Raw genomic sequence first — 26,814 nt, forward strand, 5'->3', positions numbered from 1 at the left:
CAAATGGTTGGAAGTCAAGGACTACCTGTAGAGACATTTGTATTATATCATTTTCCTGAAAAAGGTATTGAAAGATTGGAATATGTTGCTTAGCTGATGCCATACATTACAAAGCGGTAAGGGTTTAAAACCACCTATGGTAGAGGAATGTGGTTTAGTCCTCCATTTTAAAGTTACAAGCATAGGCACAATTTCTCCTCTCTGTAAATATTTTAGAGAAGTTTTATATACTCAGACATAATCTATTGTTAAATGACTGCCAGTGTAAAAAGCAAGCTCATCTGCTAAAAAGCACTCATGATTTCCACAACAGCTACAAAATCACATTTACACATTGAATTCTGAAATTTCTTAATTCCCATTCATTTTTTTTTATTTTGGGTAGGAAATAGACTGATACCTATAGATACTTTCACTATATTAATCTTAACATTATCTTCTCAGAGTGGACTTTAATATAACTGGTCCAAGTCCTTCGGGAGATAGGGCGGCACATAAGTCCCAATAATAAATAAAATAAATAAATAATAAATATATATATATTTAAAAATACACTTGTAATGGACAAAGAGTTATCAGTTCCTCAATAGGAAAGGATGTTGACATTGTTCTTGCAATGAGCCTGTATGATCTCAAGCTTCTTGTTGCCTACCTTGGTCCTTCTGCCCTAAACACTACCTCCTTCTTCCTCTCACCCTTTTTTCCTCTACATTTTTCAAGCTGTCTAGCAGCATTCCTTGTAAGGAAATAGCCAGTGAATCCTTTACTTACACACCACCAGAATAATCAAGTTGCATTTCCAGTCAGGGTTCTCTTCTTGTTTTGAGTAACTCTGTTCCCAGCTCCATGTTATTACATAGTTATTACACAGCTCTGGTATCTCCTAAGCTTTATTCTACCCATACATACATGTGACAAAAATGTAATCTCATGAAGTGACAAAACTAACCGATACAATTTGATTATTACCTCATGAAGACTGTTTTCTTGATTACTAATTTCATGAAAGCAACTTTTATCTCTTTGTTCCTCAAGCTATAAATGATGGGGTTCAAGCTTGGGGTCACTACTGTGTAGAGCAGGGCAAGAAATCTGTTAGTGTCCACAGAATATTCTGAATTTGGACGAATGTAAGTAAAAATGACAGTTCCGTAGAAAATGAAGACAACAGTGAGATGTGAGGAACAAGTGGAAAATGCTTTGCGCCTATTCTTAGCCACTGGCATTCTGAGAATAGTAAAGATAATGAGGATGTAAGAAACAAGAATGAGCAAAAAAGGTGTCAGGTCAACTACCACAGTTAAAATGGCAATGGCCACCTCATTTTTGTAGGTATTGGTGGAAGCCAGTCTCAGAACAGGCATAAGATCACAAAAGAAATGGCTGATTCTATTTGATCCACAGAAGGGAAGGGTGAAGATTGAAATTGAATGCCCCAAACCCAAAGATATACCAATGGCCCATGACACAGCAGCAAGCTTAGCACATTCCCTGTAGTTCATGATATATGGGTACTGCAAGGGTTTGCAAATGGCTACATAGCGGTCATACGCCATGACACAAAGAAGACAACACTCAGTGACACCGAAGAGAAGGAAAAAACACATTTGACAGCCACAGCCCCAAAAGGATATAGTTTGCTTCTTTGATAATAAGTTCACTAGCATCTTTGGGCTGATGGAGGAAGTGTAGCCAATTTCCAAAAAGGACAAGTTCCAGAGGAAGAAGTACATGGGCGTGTGAAGGGTAGGACTGAGAAAGATGAGGAGCAAGATGAAACTGTTGCCTACCAAGGCCATAAAATAGAACATTAGGACCAGGCAGAAAAGAAGTTCTCGCATAGACTGGAAATCTGAGAAGCCTAGAAGGATAATCTCGGTGAGACAAGACTGGTTGCCTTTTTTCATGGTGTCATCCAGATCAAAGGCTAAAAACAAGAAGAATATTAAATAATGAATTCAACAATTATTCTTTACAGTCGCTAACAATCAAATGTGTTTCTCACATTAGAGACCTATACATTGCTTCCTTTAGTCTCCTTCCTTCCTTTACTTTGTTTCCTCAGAAATAATAACTTGGATGGTGTCCTACATAAAAGGGAAACTACAGTTTTAATTTAGCACCATGTCTATTTTGGCTACGATGAATTCATCCTAATGAGTCATCTAAACAATTCTAGGATCTTGGACCAACCTAGATTGGATCATTCTAGGCTCCTTTCTCAGAAGTGATTTGTCAAAATTGTCAATCTTAAGACTTTTCAACTGATCTTCTTTTAGTTATTTAATTGAAGGTGCCACCCTTTTACATTTTCTTTTGTTGGTTGGTTGGTTTCAGTCCAAATTTTAGACTGTTTATGGAGATTCTGGCTGGAAATGCTGAATCCTGGAGTAGATGGAGTATTGGAGAAAACTGATTTAGATCAAAATCAGCTTCATTTTCCATCAAATGCAATTTGTACCCATGTGATCACTGGGTACATGTTATCATCAGTGATCAGCCATTCCTGTTAGATAAAGACTGCTTTTTTTCTATCTAGACTGAGCATCAAAATGTGCAGAAATATCAGTCATCATCTTTCCCAGGTTCAAAAGTATTAAATGACAATGCATGAGCAAACAGTTGAGAATAAAACTCTTGCAATATTTCACTCATTTAAAAGCAAAATTTCTTATCTTGAGCATGCTCCATATAAGGAATCAAACCACCAAACACAATCTTTGATAAAATATGAAGTATTAATCTTATGGCAAACTGCTTCTGAAAAACCTTGCCAAGAAAACAGCAGAAACCTGTCCAGACAGAGTCAAAGAATCAGACAGGATTGAACAGAAGAGAGATATTTATGTGGATTTCTAGAAGATCTGAAATCCCAGAGAAACTGGAGGACTTTTTCTTTAACAAGGTTTCAGAACAGAAGTACAAGGAGACTTCCTGGGGATTTGGTAAATGAATTACCAGAGGACAACGTGGATCTTGGGGAACATCTTACAGCAGAATAATGAAACCCTGTGGCCTCAAATGCTGGATGTTTTGTCCTAAAGTTGCTTTTCACAAGGCAACTGGACTTTCTTGTTTTTCTTTGTTTTGCTTCTCATCCAATAAGCTTCTTCAGTTCTGACTGGATGGTGAGGAATGGAAGCTCCATTCCTCACCATCCAGTCAGAGCTGAAGAAGCTTCTTGAATGAGAAACGAAACATCTTCAAAGAAAAACAAGGAAGTCCAGTTGCCTCATAAAAAGGCCTCTTTAGGATAACTATGACCTGGATGACTGAGAATCTCCATAGATATTCAGCTGGATATTTTGGTTTACAGTTACCTGATCATTTGCCATGTGGCTGGTCATACAGAAATTGTATTCCCAAAAAAATAAAACTTACCAGTGGCATAATTTATATTGTCCCACCACGGGGATCAAAAACCACATAGAAAATCTTCGGGCAGAGCATCATTTTTAATTTGTCTCATCCTGTTTCCTACAGAAACACCATATATTTTCAACTCCATTCATATTTCTTCACAATGGGAATCTTAAAATGTGTGGTTTGTTCTTCCTACTTCAATTATTCATAGTGTTGATTTTAACCCTGGTGAGTCACCCAGAATTGCCCTGTCACAGATCTTGAACCTCTGTCAATCAGTCATGGCTTTTGTAACCTTGAAAGTGCATGAACAGCTCTTTTTAAGATAGCAGAAGTTGAAAGAGGATCTTGGCAAAAAAAAGCATTTATTGATAATATGAAGTCATCTAAATTTAAAAAGCTATTCTTTTTTTAAAAAAATGTATTGGTTTTTATAGGGTTGGGAAAGGGAGTGAAAGGGTGGGGATTAGGGTTAGGGTACAGGGAAGGTTGGGGTGAGGGTTGGGGTTTCCCCCAATAACATTGAATATTTGGCAAACAGCATATTGTCTGGGTAAAGAGTAAAAAGAGCCTTGGTGGAGCAGTGGGCTAATGCCTCCTTAAGTAACACCAGCTGCCTGCAATTAGTGCAGGTTCGCGTCCCACCAGGCTCAAGGTTGACTCAGCCTTCCATCCTTCCGAGGTAGGTAAAATGAGGACCCAGATTGTTGGGGGCAATAAGCTGACTTTGTAATAATGCCGCTTGAGGGTGTGTGAAAGCCCTAATAAGCAGGCATATACATAGAATGAAGGCTACTGCTAAGCTTGTAAGCTGCCCTGAGTCTTCGGAGAAGGGCGGGATATAAATGGAATTAAAATAAAATAAAAATAAATAAAAATAAAGATATATATGAATAAGAATAATAAAACTAATGATTGATAACAATAATAGTTATAGTAAGTTATCATAAACAATGTTAAGTTTTCAATCCATAGTATTTTTCTTACTAAAATAAAGTCAAAATTACATATCACATTCCTTTCCCTCTAATGCTTTTATCTAGCCATTGATAAAATTTATTCCAAGTTCTATAATAAACTGAATGCTCTTTCTCTTTAATCTCTAAATTTAATCTATCCATTTCTGCACAATCTAATATTTTCTTAATTACTACTTCTTCATTCGGTAAATTTTCATTTTTCCAATATTGGGCATACATAATTCTCGCTGCTGTTAGTACAAGTAATATTATATATCCGCTCTCCTTATCATAGTTGAGACCTATCATTCCTAACAAAAACAATTTTGGTTTAAATTCTATTTGTTTTTTAATCATCTTCTCCAACCATAATTGTATCTTAAGCCAGAACCTCTTAGCTTTAGGACCAGGTATGATAATAAGTACCTGGTCTTTGATTGCATTTCCAACAAATATTTGAAGTATTTTTAAACATTTTTGCTAATCTCACTAGTGTCATGTGCCATCTATAAAACATTTTATACAAATTTTCTTTATATGATACAGCTTTACTTAATCTAATATTTCTGTCCTATATTTTTTCCCATTCTTCAAACTCTACAGTATGTCCAGGGCTTTTTTTCTCATAGAACGCTCAGAACGGAGTTCCGGCACCTTTTTTGGATGGAACCTTGTAGAGTAGGCAAGGCGGGTTGTATGACATGTGTGAGTTCCGGCACCTTTTTCTTTTACAAAAAAAGCACTGACTATGTCCAACATTTTTTGCCCATGTTATCAATGTTTCTTTGACTTGTTCTTCCTCCATCTTTAAATTAAGCAGGAATCTATAGAGTTTTTTAATCAGCTTTTCATCTGTTTTTAACAATAACAAGTGGGGCCCACTGCTTCTTTGCAATAATCAAGGGACGAATATTCTTTATCATCTACCCACTACAGCAGAATTTCAGAAATTATCCATTCCACCCTTCCTTCAAAGAACAACATGGAAGTAAACAGTAATAAAGCTCTGCAAATAAAACTCCCATTTCCTAACCAAAGAAACATTTTAAAAATGACTTTTAGACAAAAGACTATAAGGGAAAGATCTGACCAACCAAGCATGTAGAAATAATGTGTAGCACACGGTGGTTACTTATTTTTATTGTTTACAGTAATGTTCAAATAAATGATGCCTGTTGACCAAATTAAAAACAATGGAGATTTTTCAGCATTCTTTGGATATAGAATGCTGCATATGAAAGCATTGTAGAAGAGACTTAATTCAATCTTATCTCAAAGAATGTTATTGATCAAGATCTTTTGCTATATGTTGACAACTTGCTGTTTGCTTTTAAAATCAGTTAGTCCTACAAGATGAGTATTTTCAGAGAGATGACATGACTGTGACTTATAGGATTCAGGGATTCTGCCTAAAGAAGAGATGGCAAGTAGCAGCCATGGCCAGGACAACTTGTGTATAAATCCATCTTGTGTACCACTACTGGCCATTGTTGAATTAGGAGCCATTGCTCATTAGTACTCATGCCTTAGTCGCTTCTTGAAGGGACTACTTCAGGGGTCTTCAAACCTGGTCCTTTTACAACTTGTGGACTTCAACTCCCAGAATTCCTCAGCCAGCATGCCTGGCTGAGGAATTCTGGGATTTGAAGTCCACAAGTCATAAAACGGCCAGGTTTGAAGACCCCTGGACTACTACATGTGGCTGCCTTTCAGAAAACCTTCAGAAGCTTTTTTTTTCCCAAGATGGCGACGGCCGCAACCTAAGCTTCGGGCGCTCTTTAAGGGCTCCAAAGGAACTAGCTCAGGGAGGCCCATGGTATGCTGAGGCGACTCCGGGGGCTGGGGGATCTAAAAACAGCTGCTGGGCGCTGTATTTTCGTGGCGCTGAGCCCCCCCCCCCCGAATCTAGCGGCGTTGAGAACTGCCGGCCTGCCGACCTGCTGAGCTCCGCTATAACGCCGAGCCAAAGGAACTAGCTCAGGGAGGCCTACGGTATGCTGAGGCGACTCCGGGGGTTGGGGGATCTAAAAACAGCTGCTGGGCGCTCTTTTTCGCGGCGCTGAGCACCCCCCCTCCGAACTAGCGGTGTTGAGAACTGCCGGCCTGCTGACCTGCTGAGCTCCGCTACAACGCCGAGCACTGCTACAGCGCCGTGAAGTCCGGGACGCCCTGCCCTGCCTTCCCTTCTCTGCCTGCTCGCCGTGGACACCCTCTGCTTGTCGGAGGGGCAGCGGCGACGATCCCACCGGCTGGAGACCTATCTTTGGCCATCAATTGGCTGGCGCCGTTTTCGGCGGCGCGGAGCCCTCTTCTCCTCCCGGATGGTGGCTGCGGACTGCGGGCCTGATCATCGGCCTCGACGGACATGTTGGCGTATGGAAGATCGCTTGGACTGGCGGACGGGCGTTGGGGAGAGAATGCTTCTGTCCTCCCCCCCCAGACTGGCGGCGTTGGCCGGCGATGCGAGGATCGACGGAGGCCTGGCCTGTCTGTTCTTTACTTTCTCTGTTGACAGGCAGGCATTATGGCTAGCTCCATGCCTGATGGGAATTAAGATCCCCCTATTGACAGTCCAGTGTGGCTGGGACCTGACCGTGGTGGGAGGATGGTTTTGGACTGGTCAGCGACCACCTCACTGGTGTGAGAGACCAGCTGGGGTGGGCTTGGCTCAGGACCCCCCTTTCTCTCTCTGCTCCAGATTGGACTCCTCAGCCGGAGTGAGAGGACGACTGAGGTTGTCCCTTGGATTACCATCTCAGGTGAGAGCTGAGATGGCCTTGCGGACTAAGAGATATGCCTACTGGACTTCTTTTTCCAGCTATATACCATCATTGAGCGATTCTTTGGACATATTTATAACATCTGCCCTAAGAGACTATCCTAGCGCTGTATGGTTTACCGTTACTCCGAAGCGGACTTGTATGCCCTTAGGGGGGTCCCTGCCTCATGGGCGCGACCTGTCGCCTGTTTCCATACTCCCCTTAATGACGAGCCCAAGCTCTGGGACTCCAAGAGGTGGCTGGGCTTAGATAGGGGCCTCGAGTTAAGACGTGCTAAGAGGCCCCTGATAAAATTTTTAGCCGGTTATTTTAAAAGGTTAGGGAGGGGGAGGGAGGGGGGGTGGGGAGGGAATCTTTAACCGGCACTCAGTCTGGTCCTGTTAGAGGTCCTGACGGGACGGGGTCGGGGGAGGTGGCTGCTGGTTCTGGGAATGGGGGGGTGGGGCTTCAAATCCCCACGGCGATAGGGAATGGCAGCAGGTGTTTGCGCGGAGGGCCATATCAACATCTGGGATCGCGCCCCCGCTATCTCCGAGCAGTGGCGCGCTCTGACCCTCCGGTTAGCACCCTCTTACCCGGGGATGAGGGTGATCAGTCCCCTGAGCTCAGGCTGGTCTATTTTAACGCTAGATCCGTAGTTAACAAAGCTCCCCTCATCCATGAACTGATCGAGGAGGAAGGTGCGGATCTAGCGTGCATCACGGAAACTTGGTTGGGTTCGGAGGGAGGGGTGCCTCTCACCGAGTTATGCCCGCCAGGTTTCCGGGTGCTGCACCAGCCACGGGCTCAGGGCAGGGGTGGTGGGGTGGCAGTGGTTATTCGGGAGACTTTGTGTCCCCGGGAGGCCACCATTGTCCAGATGGCCGGGAGTGAATCCCTCCTCTTGAGATGTGGTCCTCGGGTTCAGTTGGGCTTGTTGCTTACATACCTGGCGCCCAGCTGTGTGGCAACAGCCCTGCCTGAGCTGCTTGACACCCTCTCAGAGTTGGCGGTGGAGTTCCCCAGGCTTATAGTCCTGGGTGACTTCAACCTGCCGTCACTGGGAGGGTCGTCGGAGTTAGCTCAGGAGTTCATGGCTTCCATGACAACCATGGGCCTGACCCAGGTTATTGAGGGCCCGACTCATGTGGGGGATCATACTCTCGACCTGGTATTCCTGTCTGGACAGTGGTTGGATGACCTGGGAGGGGGTTCCCCGTCCATCACCCCTCTGTCATGGTCAGATCACCACCTCCTGAGGCTGGTTTTCCGTCATGCCACACCCCGCCGCTGGGTGGCGGAACCGACCAGGTGGTTTCGCCCCAGGCGCCTAATGGACCCGGATCGGTTCCAGAGGGCACTTGGGCCTATACCTATCACCCTTACCCACAGCCCAGTCGATGCTCTGGTGGAGGCCTGGGAAACGGCTGCCACCAGGGCACTTGACTGTGTTGTACTCGTGCGACCTCTGACCCGGTGCAGATCCCGTTGGGCCCCATGGTTCTCTGTGGAGCTCCGGGAGATGAAGCGTCGGAGACGAGGTCTAGAGAGCGGTTGGAGATCCAGCCGATCCGAATCCGACCGATTGCAGTTAAGAACCTTTATAAGGTCTTATCTTGCAGCGATAAGGACGGCGAAGTCTAACTACTTTGCCGCCCTTGTCGCGTCCGCAGATAATCGCCCGGCCGCCCTGTTTAGGGTGACTCGCTCCCTCCTTAATCAGGAGGTGAGAGAGGATCCCTTGCAGGGACGAGCCGAGGAGTTTAGTCATCATCTGACGGACAAAATCGCTCGGATCCGGACCGGCCTGGACTCTGACTGGGCAGAGTCTGATGTGGAGGAATCAGGCGGTCTTGAGCACGTTATCTGGACTGAGTTCGACCCTGTTTCCCCTGATGATGTGGACAGGATCATGGGGAGACTGAGCACCACCACCTGTTTGTTGGATCCGTGCCCCTCCTGGCTAGTGTCGAGCCCTTCTGGCTCGACATGCTCACCGGGAGGGGGTTCCGGTCGCCGCCCGCAGCCCGCAGCCACAGCCGCAGCCGTGCCCGACAGCTGCTCAGCGGCCGATGAGGATCCCAGGCGCCCACACTGGGCCCGTATGGCAGCCGCGCCCAACAGCTGATTCGCGGCCGAAGGAAGCCCCGGGCGCCCACGCTGGAGCCGCGTCTCGATCAGCTGCTCGGCGGCCGACGAAGATCCCGGGCGTCAACACTGAGGCCGCGCTTGCTCGCACAGCTGATCGGCGGCCGGCAGCGCGGGGCAAAGGACCTGCCCCTGCCCGAACGGTTGTTGAGCAGCTAACAGCGGGTCTCGTCACACATGGGGAAGCCGCGCCAGCCTTAACAGCTGTGCGGTGGCCTGAAACGGGTGTGAGCCGGAACACCGGGTTGGTGGAGGGGAGCACGTTAGAGAATCCAGGGGGTGAGAGAGGGGGATGTTGGACTTACGCCTTCCTGCGCTCAGTATGGACTTCGGCGCCAGAGGCGGAAGCAGGGCATGGGGCGGCAGGATAGAGGGGTGGGGTTTTACGTGGTTCAGGCAGATGCTGGTCTGCGTGGGGGAGGGTGGGGCTGACGGGTGGGGCTGACGGGTGGGGCTAGTACTCAATTAGTAGTTACATTTAAAAGAAGCGTTGGGACGAGTGGTTCCCAACGCTGACTTTATTAATGCTTGGAGATCCTGATATTAAAGGTGCTCTCTGCAGTCATCCGTGCTTCGTCGTGGTTTTTCCTGAGTGCCTGTTATTCCCGGCGGAGACGAGGTTTTGACAGTAAGTCAGCGTTCAAACAGCACAGCGCTCCTTTCGCTGGGCTCTGGTTTTTGCCTGCCACCATGGCTGAGGGGACCCAGGGCGGTGTGCCCGTGGCAGGAGGGGAGGAACCAGCTGGGGTTGCTGTGCCCCTTGAGGTGGGGGAATTGGCAGAGGCCCCACCAGTGGTTCGGCCTAAGGTCCGGGACCTTGGACCAGCACCAAAGGGAGCTGAGGCTTCAGAACCGGCTGTCCAGGAGAAGCCTGGGGAATGGTGGCTCAGCCCTGTCTTGAGCCAGCCAGTGGCTGGACAAAATCAACCATCTAGAGGGAAGGGGTCCCTCTGGGAGTGGAGAGAGCGTCGTGCCACCGATGAGGGCGGAGAGGAGTGAAGCTACACCACGGCTCCTGGCAGTTATACTATGGACGTCCTGAGGGACCATTTTGGAGAACCCCGGCCGTGGACCCCTACTGATGCCAACCTGGAGACCGGTAGATGGACACAAACCAGGACCAACCCAGAGCGTAGGAGTCAAACCCGGTTCCGTTTGGCGAGTCCCCGCTTCCGGGCCCCGCAGGCCCCTGGTACCCCGCAGGTCCCAGGCCTTCCACCGCCGGGACCGGCGGCTGCTCCTGACTTGGGCCCCGCAGGACCTGGTGGAAAAAGGCCGGGGGGTACTGTACCAGCAGGGGTGCTGGGGTGGCAACAACCAGGGGTTGCACAGAGGCTGGGAGGCCCGGCGGGTCCTTGGGGAGGGCCTGCAGTTTGGGGCCCACCACTGCTGCCTGTGACCTTTGACGGCAACCCCGATCGTTTGGCCCTGTTCCTCGGACAAGCCATCCACCATCTGGACCAGTACGGTCCTTTGTATACTTCCCAGTGGGGAATGGTGATGGCTGTCACAACGGCCTTACAAGGGGAGGCAGCAGCCTGGGTGGCGAACCTCTACGGTGACCGTGCCCGTGAACTGGGGGACGTGGGCCTTCTCCTCGAAGCTCTGCGTACACGATTCGAGGATGTGACGCGCACGCACCGAGCGGAGGCTGAGATCGTTGGCTTGCGGCAGAACGGCCGTCCAGTTACAGCCTATGTGCAGGACTTTCGTGAAGTGGCCAGCAGGCTCAGTTCCTGGCCAGAGAGGATGCTGGTTCACCATTTCCGGGCCGGACTGGACGATTATCTCCTACGAGCTTGTATCGTCCGGGGGATCCCTCCTAGGCTCCAAGAGTGGCTGCGGGTCGCGGTCGAGCTGGATGTGGCCTTACGGGTTTGTCAACGGCATGTGCGGCCCGTAGGAGACTCCCGTCAGGTCCCGCCAAGATCGCATGGCCAAGTGCAGAAGCCGCCACCATCGTCGCTGGGTCCTGCCATCCAGCCACCACGGTCCGTTCTGCGTTGCTTCAGGTGCGATCAGCCAGGGCACCGCGTGGCCGCCTGCCCTATACCTGCATCCCGGGTGGTTGCAGCAGCAATCCCAGCAAGGAGCACAACCCCCGGGCGCTTTGCAGAGCGTTCCCGGGCTTCTCGGCAGGCTGTGGAGTCAACACCAGGGGGAAGCGGCCAGATGGAGGGGGACAGCGCCATCGATGTGAACGTGGAGTATTACGAGCATGGTGATAGGCCAGAGGAGGACCCCATGGTAAGTGCCCCGGTTAGCCCATTTTCAGTCCTGGTTATGTTAACAAACCCCGCCACAGGGGAGGTGATGGAGTTTAAGGCTTTAATTGATTCAGGTAGCACGAGGTGTCTCATTAGCCGGAAGGTGGTGGCCAAACTGGGTGTTGGGGTGGTACGGCTGAGGAATCCAATACGTTTCCAGCAGGTGGATGGGTCTCTTCTGGGGGGGGGGTGCCTATCACCCATGTCACAGAACTCGTGCGGCTGGATATGGGGGAGCACTGGGAATGGTTGCGGTTCATCGTGGTGCCCTCCATGACGGAGGAGGTGATTCTGGGGTTAACGTGGCTAGACAGGTGGGGGCCAACCATTTGGTGGGAGGGGGGTTGTCGACACCTGCGTTTAGGGATTGGGCCACAGCCCCCTGATCATGAACAGCCAGGCACGACTGGCCCACCAGGGAAGCCGGAGGAGAGTTGCAGGGCTGGGGCAGAAGTACACGTGCCGCCAGAGTACACCGAATTCCTCGAGGTTTTCAGTGAGCAAGAATGTGATCTCCTGCCTCCCCATCGACCAACAGACTGCGCAATTGAGCTGGAGCCGGGGGTCAAACTTCCTAAGCCCTGGATGTATGCCATGACCCCGCGGGAGATGACAGAACTCCGGAATTACATCGACAAGAATCTTGCACGGGGGTTTATACAACCAGCTCGCTCGCGGATGGCAGCACCAGTTCTTTTTAGGGAGAAGAAAGATGGGGGGCTGCGTCTTTGTGTGGACTACCGGGGGGTCAACGCAGTGTGTGTTGAACATTTGTATCCACTGCCCTTGATGAAAGACATGTTGTCCCACCTGGCTAAGGGGAGGGTGTTTACCCGCTTGGACTTACGCGAAGCCTATTATCGGGTGCGTATCAAGAGAGGAGACGAGTGGAAAACGGCGTTTAACTGCCCATTGGGCAGCTACCAATTTCGTGTAATGCCATTCGGACTCCAGGGGGCCCCCGCCGTGTTCATGCAACTAATAAATCAAGTTTTGCATGAACATTTATACAGGGGGGTGCTCGTGTATCTTGACGACATCCTTATATACATGGAGACAATGGACCAGCACGTTGCCCTTGTGCGCCAGGTTCTGCGGAAACTCCTAGAGGCACGGTTGTATGTGAAATTATCAAAATGTGAATTTCACGCATCCCGACTGTACTACTTGGGCTATCGGGTCTCAGCGGCCGGGATTGCTATGGATCCAAAGAAAGTGGAGGCTATATTGCAGTGGTAAGCCCCGGGGACCAGACGACAGCTACAGAGCTTCCTGGGGTTTGCCAATTTTTACCGCCAATTCATACCATCTTTTGCTGCTGTAGCTCTTCCATTAACAGACTTACTAAAAACCAAGAAATTAGCGGTGAAACCACGGCCAGGGTTGCGTGTAACGTGGACCATAGAATGTCAACGGGCCTTCGAGACCTTGAAGGGTTTGTTCACCCGAGAGCCCATACTTTTGCATCCCGACCCAGCAGCGCCATATGTTGTACAAGCAGATGCTAGCGACGTGGCGGTCGGAGCTGTCCTATTGCAACACAACAGTAAAGGCGCATTGCAACCTTGTGCTTATGCGTCCAAAAAGCTATCGACCACCGAACGCGCCTGGGCCATCTGGGAAAAGGAGGCCTACGCCGTTCGGTGGGCATTGGAGACGTGGCGGCATCTCCTAGAGGGGGCAGAGAAGCCCTTCGAAGTATGGATGGACCATAGGAACTTAGAAGCCCTACAATCCCCACGTAAGTTGGCCCCTAAGCATGTGCGGTGGGCTCTGTATTTCAGGCGGTTCAGGTTTACCCTGAAATACGTCCCAGGGGGGAAGAATTTCCTGGCGGATGCCCTCTCGCGGCTCCCGCAGTATGATAACCAGCAGGAGGAGGTGGTGCAAGCTCTTATCCCTCCTCTCGGCCCAGAGATGGTACGGGCTGTACAGAACAAGGTTGTGGATGACCTTGTACAGTGGCTAAAAAAGGCTCTGGTGGGAGATGACTGGCTACAGCTGCACCCGCGGCTCCTGACCCGGCGAGACGACCTGGCCTGGTATGGGAGTAAGATGTACATGCCGCAAACCCTGCGGGAGACCGTACTTTATAGGTGTCATGATTCCAAGCAGGCCGGACACCTCGGGTTCCTGAAAACCCTGCACCTTGCTAGACGTCAGTTCTGGTGGCCCGGGATGAGGCGGCAGGTCAAAGATTATGTTCAGCGTTGCCGCACGTGTGCTATGGCCAAACCCCAGCCCGGGAAGCCAGCGGGGCTTTTACAGACAGTGGCGGACCCCAGCCGGCCATGGCAGGACATCGGGATGGATTTCATCGTAGACCTACCGGAGAGCCGAGGGTACACTGTTATCTGGACCATAGTTGACCTGTTTTCTAAACAGGCCCATTTTGTTCCGTTGAGGGGCTTGCCCTCGGCCCGGCGTCTGGCCTGGCTCTTTATTACCCACGTGTACCGCTTACACGGGGCACCTAGACGTGTTATCTCGGACCGAGGAGTACAGTTTACCGCCAGGTTTTGGCGTGAATTCCTCCAGTTCGTCGGGTCATCACAGGGATTAAGCTCGGGGTATCATCCCTGCACGAACGGTGCTGCTGAACGGGCTAACGCGGCAGTAGAGCAATACCTACGCAGTTATGTCTCGTACCAGCAGGCAGACTGGGCTGACCTATTGGTGTTTGCAGAAATCGCCCACAACAACGCTGTGCACAGTAGTACTGGTCTCCCGCCGTACACAGTGGTGTCTGGCTACGACTTCCCTCCTGTTCCCGAGTGCGACCAGGGATCGGCTTCCCCTTGTCAGCCCCAGGAGTGGATGCTACAAGTCAGAAAGGCATGGGCAGCAACCAAGAAGGCCCTGAACAAGCAAGCCAGTATCGTAAAGGCCCAAGCAGATAAGAAGCGCCAACCGTTTTATACTCCAGGGGTTGGGGACTGGGTGTACTTATCTACAAAATACTTGAGGTTACAAATACCTAGCAAGAAGCTCGGCCCTAAATATATAGGCCCCTTTCAGGTCACCCACATCATCAACCCGGTCACGGTGCACCTCCGGCTGCCGAAATTTCTGGGCAAGGTGCATCCAGTGTTTCACGGCAGCTTGCTAAAACCAGCCCCTGTTCCTGTCCGGGGGGAGCCAGTAGGGCCGGGGCCTGTGAGTGATGGACAATATGAGATTCAGGAGATTCTAGACTCCAGGAGGCGGAGAGGGCGACTGCAATACCTAGTGCTCTGGAAAGGGTATCCGATTACTGAGGCATCCTGGGTGGCGGAATCGAATGTTCAGGCCCCTAGACTAGTTAAGGCGTTCCACCGGAGACATCCTGGTAAACCCTCGGGGGAGGGTAGAGGGGAAACCGCTGCTCTCCTTGATGCTTGTTTGACTTCTACGTCTTGCCTTCCAGGAGGAGCCTTGGTAGGAGGCGCCAACTGTCGAGCCCTTCGGGCTCGACATGCTCACCGGGAGGGGGTTCCGGTCGCCGCCCGCAGCCCGCAGCCACAGCCGCAGCCGCGCCCGACAGCTGCTCAGCGGCCGATGAGGATCCCGGGCGCCCACGCTGGGCCCGTATGGCAGCCGCGCCCAACAGCTGATTCGCGGCCGAAGGAAGCCCCGGGCGCCCACGCTGGAGCCGCAACGTCTCGATCAGCTGCTCGGTGGCCGACGAAGATCCCGGGCGTCAACACCGAGGCCGCGCTTGCTCGCACAGCTGATCGGCAGCCGGCAGCGCAGGGCAAAGGACCTGCCCCTGCCCGAACGGTTGTTGAGCAGCTAACAGCGGGTCTCGTCACACATGGGGAAGCCGCGCCAGCCTTAACAGCTGTGCGGTGGCCTGAAACGGGTGTGAGCCGGAACACCGGGTTGGTGGAGGGGAGCACGTTAGAGAATCCAGGGGGTGAGAGAGGGGGATGTTGGACTTACGCCTTCCTGCGCTCAGTATGGACTTCGGCGCCAGAGGCGGAAGCAGGGCATGGGGCGGCAGGATAGAGGGGTGGGGTTTTACGTGGTTCAGGCAGATGCTGGTCTGCGTGGGGGAGGGTGGGGCTGACGGGTGGGGCTGACGGGTGGGGCTAGTACTCAATTAGTAGTTACATTTAAAAGAAGCGTTGGGACGAGTGGTTCCCAACGCTGACTTTATTAATGCTTGGAGATCCTGATATTAAAGGCGCTCTCTGCAGTCATCCGTGCTTCGTCGTGGTTTTTCCTGAGTGCCTGTTATTCCCGGCGGAGACGAGGTTTTGACAGTAAGTCAGCGTTCAAACAGCACAGCGCTCCTTTCGCTGGGCTCTGGTTTTTGCCTGCCACCATGGCTGAGGGGACCCAGGGCGGTGTGCCCGTGGCAGGAGGGGAGGAACCAGCTGGGGTTGCTGTGCCCCTTGAGGTGGGGGAATTGGCAGAGGCCCCACCAGTGGTTCGGCCTGAGTGCCTGTTATTCCCGGTGGAGACGAGGTTTTGACAGCTAGCTTATGCGGCTCGGGAGGGAACACGAGGCTGGTTCCATGCAGTAATAATTGCTTCTTTGAAGGAGGGTGTCTTCCCTGCCACCTTGAAGGAGGCGGTGGTGAGACCCCTTCTCAAGAAGCCTGCTTTGGACCCGGCTGCTTTAGACAACTATCGTCCAGTCTCCAACCTTCGCTTTTTGGCGAAGGTTGTTGAGAGTGTGGTGGCACATCAGCTCCCTCTGTTCCTGGAGGAAACTGATTATCTGGACCCGTACCAATCGGGTTTCAGGCCCGGACACAGCACAGAGACGGCATTGATCGCGCTGGTGAATGATCTCTGGAGGGCAAGGGACAGGGGTTGCTCCTCTGTCCTGGTCCTATTAGATCTCTCAGCAGCTTTCAATACCATCGACCATGGTATCCTGCTGCAGCGTCTCAGGGGGTTGGGAGTGGGAGGCACTGTTCTACGGTGGTTCTCCTCCTACCTCCAGGGCCGCTCGCAGTCGGTGTTGATGGGAGGGCAGAGATCCGCCTCGAGGCCTCTCATTTGTGGAGTCCCTCAGGGGTCGGTTCTCTCGCCTCTCCTGTTCAACATCTATATGAAGCCGCTGGGCGAGATCATTCGTGGCTTCGGGGTGGGGTATCACCAGTACGCTGATGATACCCAACTTTTTCTTTCCACCCCGAACCAACCCAGTGATGCCCTCTCCGTGATGTCCCGGTGCCTGGAGGCGGTTCAGGTCTGGATGGGGAGAAACAGGCTTCGTCTCAATCTCGCCAAGACTGAGTGGCTGTGCATATCGGCATCTCGGGTTAACCAAGTTATTCCACCTCTAACGATGGGGGGTGAGGTGTTACCCCCCGTTGATAGAGCTCGCAACCTGGGCGTCCTCCTGGATTCACGGCTCAATTTTGAAGACCACATAGGAGCCGTGACCAGGGGGGCTTTTGCACAGGTTCGCCTGGTGCGCCAGTTGCGTCCCTATCTGGACCGAGACGCCCTACGCACAGTTACTCATGCGCTTGTGACCTCCCGTTTGGACTACTGTAACACTCTCTACATGGGGCTGCCCTTGAAAACCACTCGGAGGCTTCAACTGGTGCAGAATGCGGCCGCGCGAGTTGTAATGGGGGTCTCCCGATACTCCCATGTAACACCTCTACTCCGCGAGCTGCATTGGCTTCCGGTTGCCCTCCGGGTGAAATTCAAGGTGCTGGTTATCACCTATAAAGCCCTACATGGCCTGGGTCCGGGGTATTTGAGGGAACACCTGCTGCTGGCATCAAACGCCCTTCGCCCAGTACGCTCCCACAGGGAGGGTCTGCTCAGGGTCCCGCCGGTAAGAGATTGCCGGCGGGTGACACCCAGGGATAGGGCCTTCTCAGTGGGAGCGCCTGCCCTCTGGAACCAGCTGCCGGTGGAGCTGAGGACTGCTCCCGACCTCCGATCATTCCGCCGGGGCCTGAAGACCTGGCTCTTTGAGCTCTCGGGCCCAGGCTGAGGAGACATTCATTTTAATTGGGATTTTTAATAGTACAGGGTTGATTTAATATTTTTTAAATTGGGTTTTAACTTTTGTATGGATCTGATTTTTAACTCCCTGTAAACCGCCCTGAGTCCTCAGGGAAAGGGCGGTATATAAATGCAATAAAATAAATAAATAAATAAATAAATAAATAAATAAATAAATAAATAAATAAATAAATAAATAAATAAATAAATAAATAAATCAGTTCAGAAAAACTTTGTGCAATTTTCTGGTCCATTAAGGAACATCCACATAAAACCATTACTGTGTGAACCAGTCTGGCTCAGAAGGCTTCAGGTGCAGTTCAAATGCTGATTATCACCTTTTAATCCCTGCATGGCACAGAGATAAGTTACTTATAAGACCAAATGTCTCCAGTAGTTTGTGCTGGTCCCACCAGATCCAGCAGGACAGGCATACTATGAGTCCCTTCTGTGTAGCCATGATACTTTATTTTTATTTATTTTTTTTATTTTAATCCCATTTATATCCCGCCCTTCTCCGAAGACTCAGGGCGGCTTACAAGCTTAGCAGCAGCCTTCATCCTATGCATATGCCTGCTTATTAGGGCTTTCACACACACACACCCAAGCGGCATTATTACAAAGTCAGCTTAATTGCCCCCAACAATCTGGGTCCTCATTTGACCTACCTCGGAAGGATGGAAGGCTGAGTCAACCTTGAGCCTGGTGGGACTCGAACCTGCACTAATTGCAGGCAGCTGGTGTTACTTAAGGAGGCATTAGCCCACTGCTCCACCAAGGCTCTTTATGGGATACAGAAGGCATATCTTCTGCGCAGTGAGTGTGTCCTATGGAACAGCCTCACTTTGATGGTCAATGACACCATTGGCCTTCCTAAATTCCTGGGTTTTCCCTCACTCCTTAGGGAAGTATGTTGGTAGAGTCCCATGGGAGGGGTGTGTTTTATCTTGTAAGAATAGGTATACTTAGTGTGGCAGTTTTTTCTAATTACCTTGATTTCCTAGATCATTTAGGAATGCATGATGCCTTATATCAGCTATCATCCAGTAAATAACAAGCAGATGAGCATGTTGTGTGGAATTATTATTCCCATGTTTAACCATCTGATCTACATCAGACATGTCAAACTCGCAATGTCACATGACGTCGCGCAACGTATTGGAGCTTTTTGGCCATTGCCGTTAATAGGGTAGGCGTGGCTTACCGATGACGCAACCCGCCCACGGGCTGGCAGTTTGACACCCCTGATCTACATCCTTTGGAACAAGAAAGTGAAAAGGGCCTAACTGTTCACCAGCTTCAATAGAAGAGAATGTAGATAGCTTGGAGTCCTTGGTGCTCTCTGGCTTTGGGTATTGCTTGCAGATGTTTTATTACCCAACTAGGTAACATCACAAAAGCTGGTGAATGGGAGGTTTATTCCCTATTTATACACAGTAGCTTCCCCTGCCAGTGTTGGAGGAGATATGTTTTTTTCCATAATAGTTCCTTGATCAGGGCATTGTTTTCTACTTGATTGTTTGTCAAGTGTTAATTCCTGCTTATCTGGGTTGTTGGCGAGGATGTGCCCTAGTCTTAACACCAGGGATGTTAACTTTGTGAAGTAAATAAGCAAGTGGCAAAGAAAACATGAGTTCAACAACATGCATGCTCACAGCAGAGTCACCAAAAGTCAAGTAAGTTTAACTTAGGTGGGTTCTAATCCAAAACAGGAGGCACAAGACTGGTCAAACAAAGTCCAAGGATCCAAATGCAGAAGGTTCAAAAGCCATTCCTGGTCTAGAGTCAAAGTCCTGAGGTTTCAAGTTGGGAGACAAGGCATACAGTACAGAATCTGGGTAAACAAACAGTTGTTGCCAACAGAGACGCTGGACCTTGCTGTTCTTAAATGGAAGCAACCCCAATGTTTCTCCTTTGGAAGGGGAAGGTTCCTTTCTTGCATGGAGCCTTAAAAATGCTTTCACTCTCCTCTATGAGTCCTTGCTTTGGGAAGTGATGAATCCTCATTTTCAGAGACTAGCAGCAGCTGTGCCTGCTGGCTACTGAATGGCCCCATCTCTGTCTGCAGCTGCTCAGGCAGCAACTCTGGAACTGGATGCTAATTGTCAGTCTCCTCATCTGAACCTGACCTTGCTATGACAGTGACAGCCTTCCTTGTAAGGAACTTGCCAATCAAAATAATAAATTGAGGTTTCCTATCATGGGTCTCCCCTTTTTTGAATAAATCTAGCCCCATCTCTGTGTTCTTCTAAAGTTGACATTCCCTACTGTTATTTTCTAGAGTTGCTTCTACCCATAAACACGTGCACAAGAACAGCCACCATATGAAGAGATGAAACCAACTGATATAAGTGGATTTTTACCTAAGGAAGCCCATAACTTTGCTACTGATTTCTGGAAAGCAGCTTTTAATTCTTTGTTCCTCAAGCTATAAATGATGGGATTCAAGCTGGGGGTCACTACTGTGTAGAGCAGGGCAAGAAACCTGTTATTGTCCTGATAATTTGCTGAGTTGGGATGAATGTAGGCAGCAGTGATTGTTCCATAGTACAGGAGAACAACAGTGAGATGTGAGGAACAAGTGGAAAATGCTTTCTGCCTATTCTTGGCCACTGGAATCATGAGAATAGTAGAGATGATGAGAATGTAGGAAAAAAGGATAAACAGAAGGGGTACCAGGGCAAACACCATGGTTAGTATGGCATTAGCCACTTCATTTTTGTAAGTATTGGTGGAAGTCAGTCTTAAAACAGGCATAATATCACAGAAGAAATGGCTGATTCTATTCAACCCACAGAAAGGAAGGGTGAATATTGAAACAGATTGCCCCAAACCCATCAAAATCCCAAAGACCCATGATGCAGCAACAAATTTAACACATTCTCTGTAGTTCATGATAAATGGGTATTGCAAAGGTTTGCAAATGGCAACGTAGCGATCATAGGCCATGACACAAAGAAGACAACATTCAGTGACACTAAAAAGAACAAAGAAGTACATTTGACAGCCACAGCCCCAAAAGGATATAGTCTGGTTCTCTGATAATAAGTCCACTAGCATCTTTGGGCTGATGGAAGAGGTGTAGCCAATTTCCAAAAAGGACAAGTTCCAGAGGAAGAAATACATTGGGGTATGGAGTGTGGGGCTGACAATGGTGAGGATCAAAACAAGACTGTTGCCCATCAAGGCTATGAAGTAGAATATTAGAACCAGGCAAAATAAAAGCTCTTGTATTGTCTGGAAATCTGAGAAACCTATCAAGATCATCTCAGTCAAACAGGACTGGTTGCCTTTCTTCATAGTATCGTCCAGGTTGAAATCTAAGAAAACAAGAAGAATGTAACATTAAAAACTACATTCATCTCTTAGCAATTTCAGCTTTGAAAAATAAGAATGGAAAGAGTATTAAAGTCTCTGAACATTGGTTTTTGGAGAATATGCCTGAGTCTATCATGGACTGCCAAGAAAATAAACAAGTGGACCTAATAAACAAGTCAAGCCAGAGTTATCACTTAAGACACAAATCATCAGACTCAAATTATTTTACTTTGAAGGATTTTGTTGAATTTTTTAGGGTTAGGGATAAATAGGATCGGGTTAGGGATTAGGGTTTAGGGTGGGGTTGGGATCAGGATTGGGTTTGGGATTGGGATTAGGACAGGGTTGGGATCAACATTGTGGTTGTTCCCCAATAAAACTTTCATTCTTTAGCAAACAGGCTATTGTCTGGGTACATATGTTCAATTAACAATAGTTAGTATAGTAATAAATAACTGTAGAGAATGTAATAAACAATAATCAAAAACAGTATCAGTTAATCAATAGTCCTTCTTACTAATATATATTCCAAATAACATATCACATTCATTTCTCACTAGTTCGTTTTCCTAACCATTGGTAAAAATTATCCCATGTTCTATAATAAACTGAATCTCTAATGTCAGTCTATCCATTTCTGCACATTCTAAGATTTACTTAATTAAAACCTCTTCAGTTGGTAAGTTTTCATTTTTCCAGTATTGGGCAAATGCTATTCTCACTGCTGTCAATACATGCAATATTAAATATTCATTCTCCTTCTTATAATTAGATCCTAATATTCCTAACAAAAACAATTCTGGCTTAAATTCTATCTGTCTTTTAGTCATCTTTTCCAACCATATATAAATATCTTAACCCAAAACTTTTTTGCTTTAGGGCATGTCCACCAGATATGATAGTAAGTACCTGGTCTTTGTTTACATTTCCAACAATTATTCAAAGTGTTTTTAAACATTTTTGCTAATCTTACTGGTGTCATATGCCATGTATAAAACATTTTATACAAGTTTTCCTTATATGAGACTGCTTTAGTCAATCTGATATTACTATCCCATAGTTTCTGCCAGTCTTACAAGTCTATAGAATGTCCGAAGTTTTTTGCCAATGTTATCAGTGTTTCTTTACTTTGGACATATTATGAAAAAAGCTAGGTTTCTGGAAAAACTTTATTGCTGAGAAAGGTGGAAGGAAAGAGAAGAGGAAAACAACCAGCAAGTTATACGGACTACGTTGCAGTGGCAATAGATGCATCCTTAGAAAACCTGAAGGACCAGATTAGAGACAGATCATCATGCAGACAATTTACAGTCAACACTGACTTGATGGCACCTATTTGATGAATCGATTTTAGCAGTTATTAACAATTAATAGCCTTTTCATACTACATACTTATATCCTACATCCATCACATTTACTCAAAAGTGGTAAATTGGATCAAGTTCTTGAAAATTGGAAAATTTTAATTTAGTGTCCTACATATTTTTGTAATTATACCACTTTCATGAAATACGCAATCATTCTCACATTTTTTAAAACTGATTTGTCAGAATTTTCAGTGCTCAGAATTTAAATATGGGCCTCTTGAGTTTAGGGCACAGACTTGATTTCAAGATGACACATCTTTGTTTATTTAATTCAGAGATTCTGGCCATTAAAAGAATGAACTCAATTTTTATTGTATTTCCTTGAATTAAAAACTTGTTCTAACTATATTGCTGACAATAAAATTCTCTGAGTATTCCTCAGACTATCATTCAAAAATAAAACTCCCTTTCATGAAGTTGCATATCTGCAGGAACCATCCCACTAAATCTGACCTTGGTAAATTATGAGATATCAATCTTACTTTGTGAATGTTTTTCAGGTGGTTTTTTATAGAGCTGGAATATTTCTTCTTGCTGTAATATTCATTGGTAATTCAAGGTCTTGAAAATTCTCCTTCCTTAGATGAGTCTTTGTACATTCCTTCCTCAGGAAAAAAAATGATATACTGGAGGCTGTTTAGAGGAGCTGAATTAACAAGTCTGGAGAAGTCCCTGGACTCCTAGAGGTTCCAAAATTCCAGAGAGACTAGATGACTTTTTCTCTAATAAAGTCTCAGGAAAGTCTAAGGAAAAGCATTCCCTACAGCTGAGTTGACCTACCTTTATAGGGAATTTAGTTCAAAAGATGACTACAATGGCATTATAAATATTGTGCCTAAACTTCTTGCCATGGAATCAACAACTGCATGGAAAATCTTTGGGTTGATTTTAATACCTTTCCTCTTCCTTGAGCTCCAGAAAGTTCAATTTTATTTCAATTCTTTTCCCATTTCTGCCATACCACCTGATGTGGATCTCAAAAAGTATAATTTGTTCATAATTAAATATTTACATTGTTGGGTCAACTCTGGTGATTCACCTAGTATCTCATATGATTAAAAAGTAAAGGTAAAGGTTCCCCCGCACATGTGTGCTAGTCGTTTCCGACTCTAGGGGCCGGTGCTCATCTCCGTTTCAAAGCCGAAGAGCCAGCGCTTGTCCGAGGACGTCTCCGTGGTCATGTGGCCGGCATGACTAGACGCCAAAGGCGCACGGAACGCTGTTACCTTCCCACCGCAGTGGTCCCTATTTTTCTACTTGCATTTTTACATGCTTTCGAACTGCTAGGTTGGCAGAAGCTGGGACGAGTAACAGGCGCTCACTCTGCTACGCGGCACTCGGGATTCGACCCGCCAAACTGCCGACCTTCCGATCGACAAGCTCAGCGTCCTAACCCACTGAGCCACCGCGTCCCTTAAAAGGTAAAGGTTCCCCCGCACATGCGTGCTAGTCGTTTCCGACTCTAGGGGCCGGTGCTCATCTCCGTTTCAAAGCCGAAGAGCCAGCGCTTGTCCGAGGACATCTCCGTGGTCATGTGGCCGGCATGACTAGACGCCAAAGGCGCACGGAACGCTGTTACCTTCCCACCGTAGTGGTCCCTATTTTTCTACTTGCATTTTTACGTGCTTTCGAACTGCTAGGTTGGCAGAAGCTGGGACGAGTAACAGGCGCTCACTCTGTTACGCGGCACTCGGGATTCGACCCGCCAAACTGCCGACCTTCCGATCGACAAGCTCAGCGTCCTAACCCACTGAGCCACCGCGTCCCTTTCTCATATGATTGGGCAGATGTAAAAATTGAAATGATAAACAAAACAGTCCTGGCTTTGATAGTTTTAAAAGTGCATATTACTATTCCTATAATAGTAGTTTTATCAACTTAGTAGAAATTGGATAGTTCACACAGAATCTAGATGAGAGTATCATTTATTAATGATTTTACTGATACTGAAATTTACCAATTGCTCCATCTAGCCCAGATTCCCAGCACACATATTGATAAGGGACTGTTTTTATGTTGTTTTTACCTTTTTTATATACTTTGTCAACCCTCTTGTTGAAACTGAAATAATATTTGGAGAATATCCAGAGGAAATTCTGGATTTCTGCATCCAGTGGCAGAAGGGGAGATCTAAGTAGCTACTTCCTTGCATAGTTGTTATGTCATTCAAGTTATAACTACTCCGTCTGCGGATGTTAAATCAGGGATTCAATAGGTTTTTCAGTGAAGAATGAGAATAAAAAATATTTCAATACTGGATAACAAAACATTGATCTCATAAAAATGATAAATGGATACAAGGACTTTTAATAAGAAAGAAGAGAGTTAATTTATTGTTGTTACCATTCTAATAAGAGAGATATATGCAGGAATATTTTTTAAAAAATCAAAATTAGTCTAAAGTTCCTATGTGGTACCATCTCTGAATTCAGTGCTCAGTTGTATATATACTTGAATAAATAATACTGTCTGATATTCCTTTATTTCCCTTTCCATGAAAGTAGTAAATCTCACATGCCTGTTTCTACACCTCAAGTTAGAAGCTACTAAGCCAAATACATCTTCCCAGAAAAAAAAGCACTGGCACAATTTTATGGTTTCAAATAACACAACTATCCTTTCTAACTTTCTATCAGCTCAGGCACTGGGTGCTCCACCACTAGAGGTTTTTAAGAAGAGATTGGACAACCACTTTTTGAAATGGTATGAGGTCTTCTGCCTGAGCTGGGAATTGGACTAGAAGACCTTCAAAGTCCCTTCAAACTCTGTTATTCTGGTATAAAACTTTGCAAAGACCAAGGAATGTTGGTAAACTTGGAGAAGAAGAAGATAGCACGAGGTGTGCAGAGGTCTGGGAAAGCAAAAGATTGTAACTCCCTACACAGAAATTGTGTTCATAGAATATTACCTTCTTGATTTTCAAATTCCCAACTGACTCCCCATTGTTTCATTCTCACACCCTGACTGTACTGACTTCTTGAAAGCATCTTTTATCTCCTTCCTTTTTCCACCCTTTTCTTTAGACTTTCTGAGCAGGCTAGCAGCTTTCCTTTTCAATAAATGGACAGCTAACCTTTATCTGAATTCTATCAGAATAAAGAACTAAGGTTAACTTCCAGGGCTCTCTCCTTGTTTTAAATAAATCTGTCTGGATCATTCTGCTGTAAAGGGTAAAACATGCCACTAATATATCCATTATTCCTCATAGGTATGTTGATAGCATAGGTATGTTGAAGAGAACAAATCTGTGGATATAATACATTTATTCAGTAAAGAACATCTGTTTCCTTGCTATAGATTTCATGAGAGCAGTTTTTATCTCTTTATTCCTCAAGCTGTAAATGATGGGATTTAAACTTGGGGTCACCACCATCTATTTCCATCAAAGCAAAATTTCAGGAATTATCTGCTGTTCTCTCCAGAGAACTAAATGGTTAAAAAAAACTTTGTTTTTCATAACTTTGTTTGAGACTTTGGAAAAAAATCAGAGAAGAGGAACTAAGATGATTTAAAGGCTTGGAGACCAAAACATACGGAGAACAGCTGCAGGACTTGGGTTTGGCTAGTCTAAAGAAAAGAAGAAATAGGAGTGAGATGATAGCAGTTTTCCAGTATTTGAGCGGCTGCCACAAAAATTAAGGGGTCAAATTATTCTCCAAAGCACCAGAACACAAGACAAGAAACAGTGGATGAAAACTAATCGAGGAGAGAAGCAACCTGGAATTAAGGAGAAACTTCCTAACAGTGAGGACCATTAACCAGTGGAACAGTTTGGCTTCAAAAATCGTGGGTGCTCCATCACTGGAGATTTTTAAGAAGAGACTAGACAATCACTTGTCTGAAATGGTATAGGTTCTCCTGATTGAGCAGGGAGCTGGACTAGAAGACCTCTAGGGTCCCTTCCAGCTTTATTCTATTCTATTCTGTTCTGTTCTATTCTATACAAAAATCTAGCAATTCTCCTTCCCATTATCATTAGTAAATCTTTAATGAAAACAGAAACAGCATTTATTCAGAGCACCATAAAGATTACTTCTCTGAAATGAACATACCTCAATATATAAGGGACTATTTTTATGTTAAAAGTTTACAGTTCTCATATAATTTGTCAGTCAATACCACTATGGCTGAGGTCGGTTCTGGAATGTCATTTGGGGAATATCCAGAGGATGATCTGGATTTCTGCATCCAGTGGTAGAAGAGGAAACATAACTGGCAACCTCCTTGCATAGTTATTAGGCCACCCGAGTTATAACTACACCATCTGTAGATATTAAATCAGAGATTCAATAGGTTTGTCTGTGAAGAATGAGAATAAGAAATATTTCAATAAGGATAACAAAACACTGATATCATATCAATGCCCAAATGGATTACAGAACCTTTTAATAAGAACAGAATTAGTTTAGTTAGTTAGTTGCAATTATAATAAGACTAATATATCAGGGAATATTTAACAAAACAAAAACAAAAATAGACTACAGTTCCTAGGTGGCACCGTCTCTGAAATCAGTGCTCAGTTGTATATGTACTGTCTGATACTCTTTTACCTCCCTTTGTGTGAAAGCTGTAAATCTTTCTACAGTTCAAGTTAGAAGCTCCTAAAGCCAAATACATCTTCTCAAAGAAAATAAAGCATTGGCACAGCTATATGGTTTCAAATTACACAACAATCCTT

General features: G+C 46.8%; 2 protein-coding genes across 2 annotated transcripts; both read right to left on the reverse strand.

Annotated features, from left to right (window-relative positions):
• Positions 1 to 965: 965 nt before the first annotated feature.
• Positions 966 to 1,907, reverse strand: LOC308676956 (olfactory receptor 10AG1-like; the record flags this gene model as incomplete). The annotated part of the gene is made up of 1 exon (XM_081343030.1): positions 966 to 1,907. The coding sequence occupies one exon, from the start codon at positions 1,905 to 1,907 to the stop codon at positions 966 to 968; it is 942 nt and encodes a 313-aa protein (XP_081199156.1).
• A 16,744-nt stretch (positions 1,908 to 18,651) lies between these two features.
• On the reverse strand, positions 18,652 to 20,751 carry LOC308678648 (olfactory receptor 10AG1-like; the record flags this gene model as incomplete). Its single annotated transcript, XM_081345877.1, has 2 exons — positions 18,652 to 18,707; positions 19,815 to 20,751. The coding sequence occupies 2 exons, from the start codon at positions 20,749 to 20,751 to the stop codon at positions 18,652 to 18,654; spliced, it is 993 nt and encodes a 330-aa protein (XP_081202003.1).
• Between the last annotated feature and the right edge of the window lie 6,063 nt (positions 20,752 to 26,814).

This window comes from Vipera berus (genome assembly GCF_964194415.1).
Source record: "Vipera berus genome assembly, chromosome: Z".
NCBI lineage: Eukaryota > Metazoa > Chordata > Lepidosauria > Squamata > Viperidae > Vipera > Vipera berus.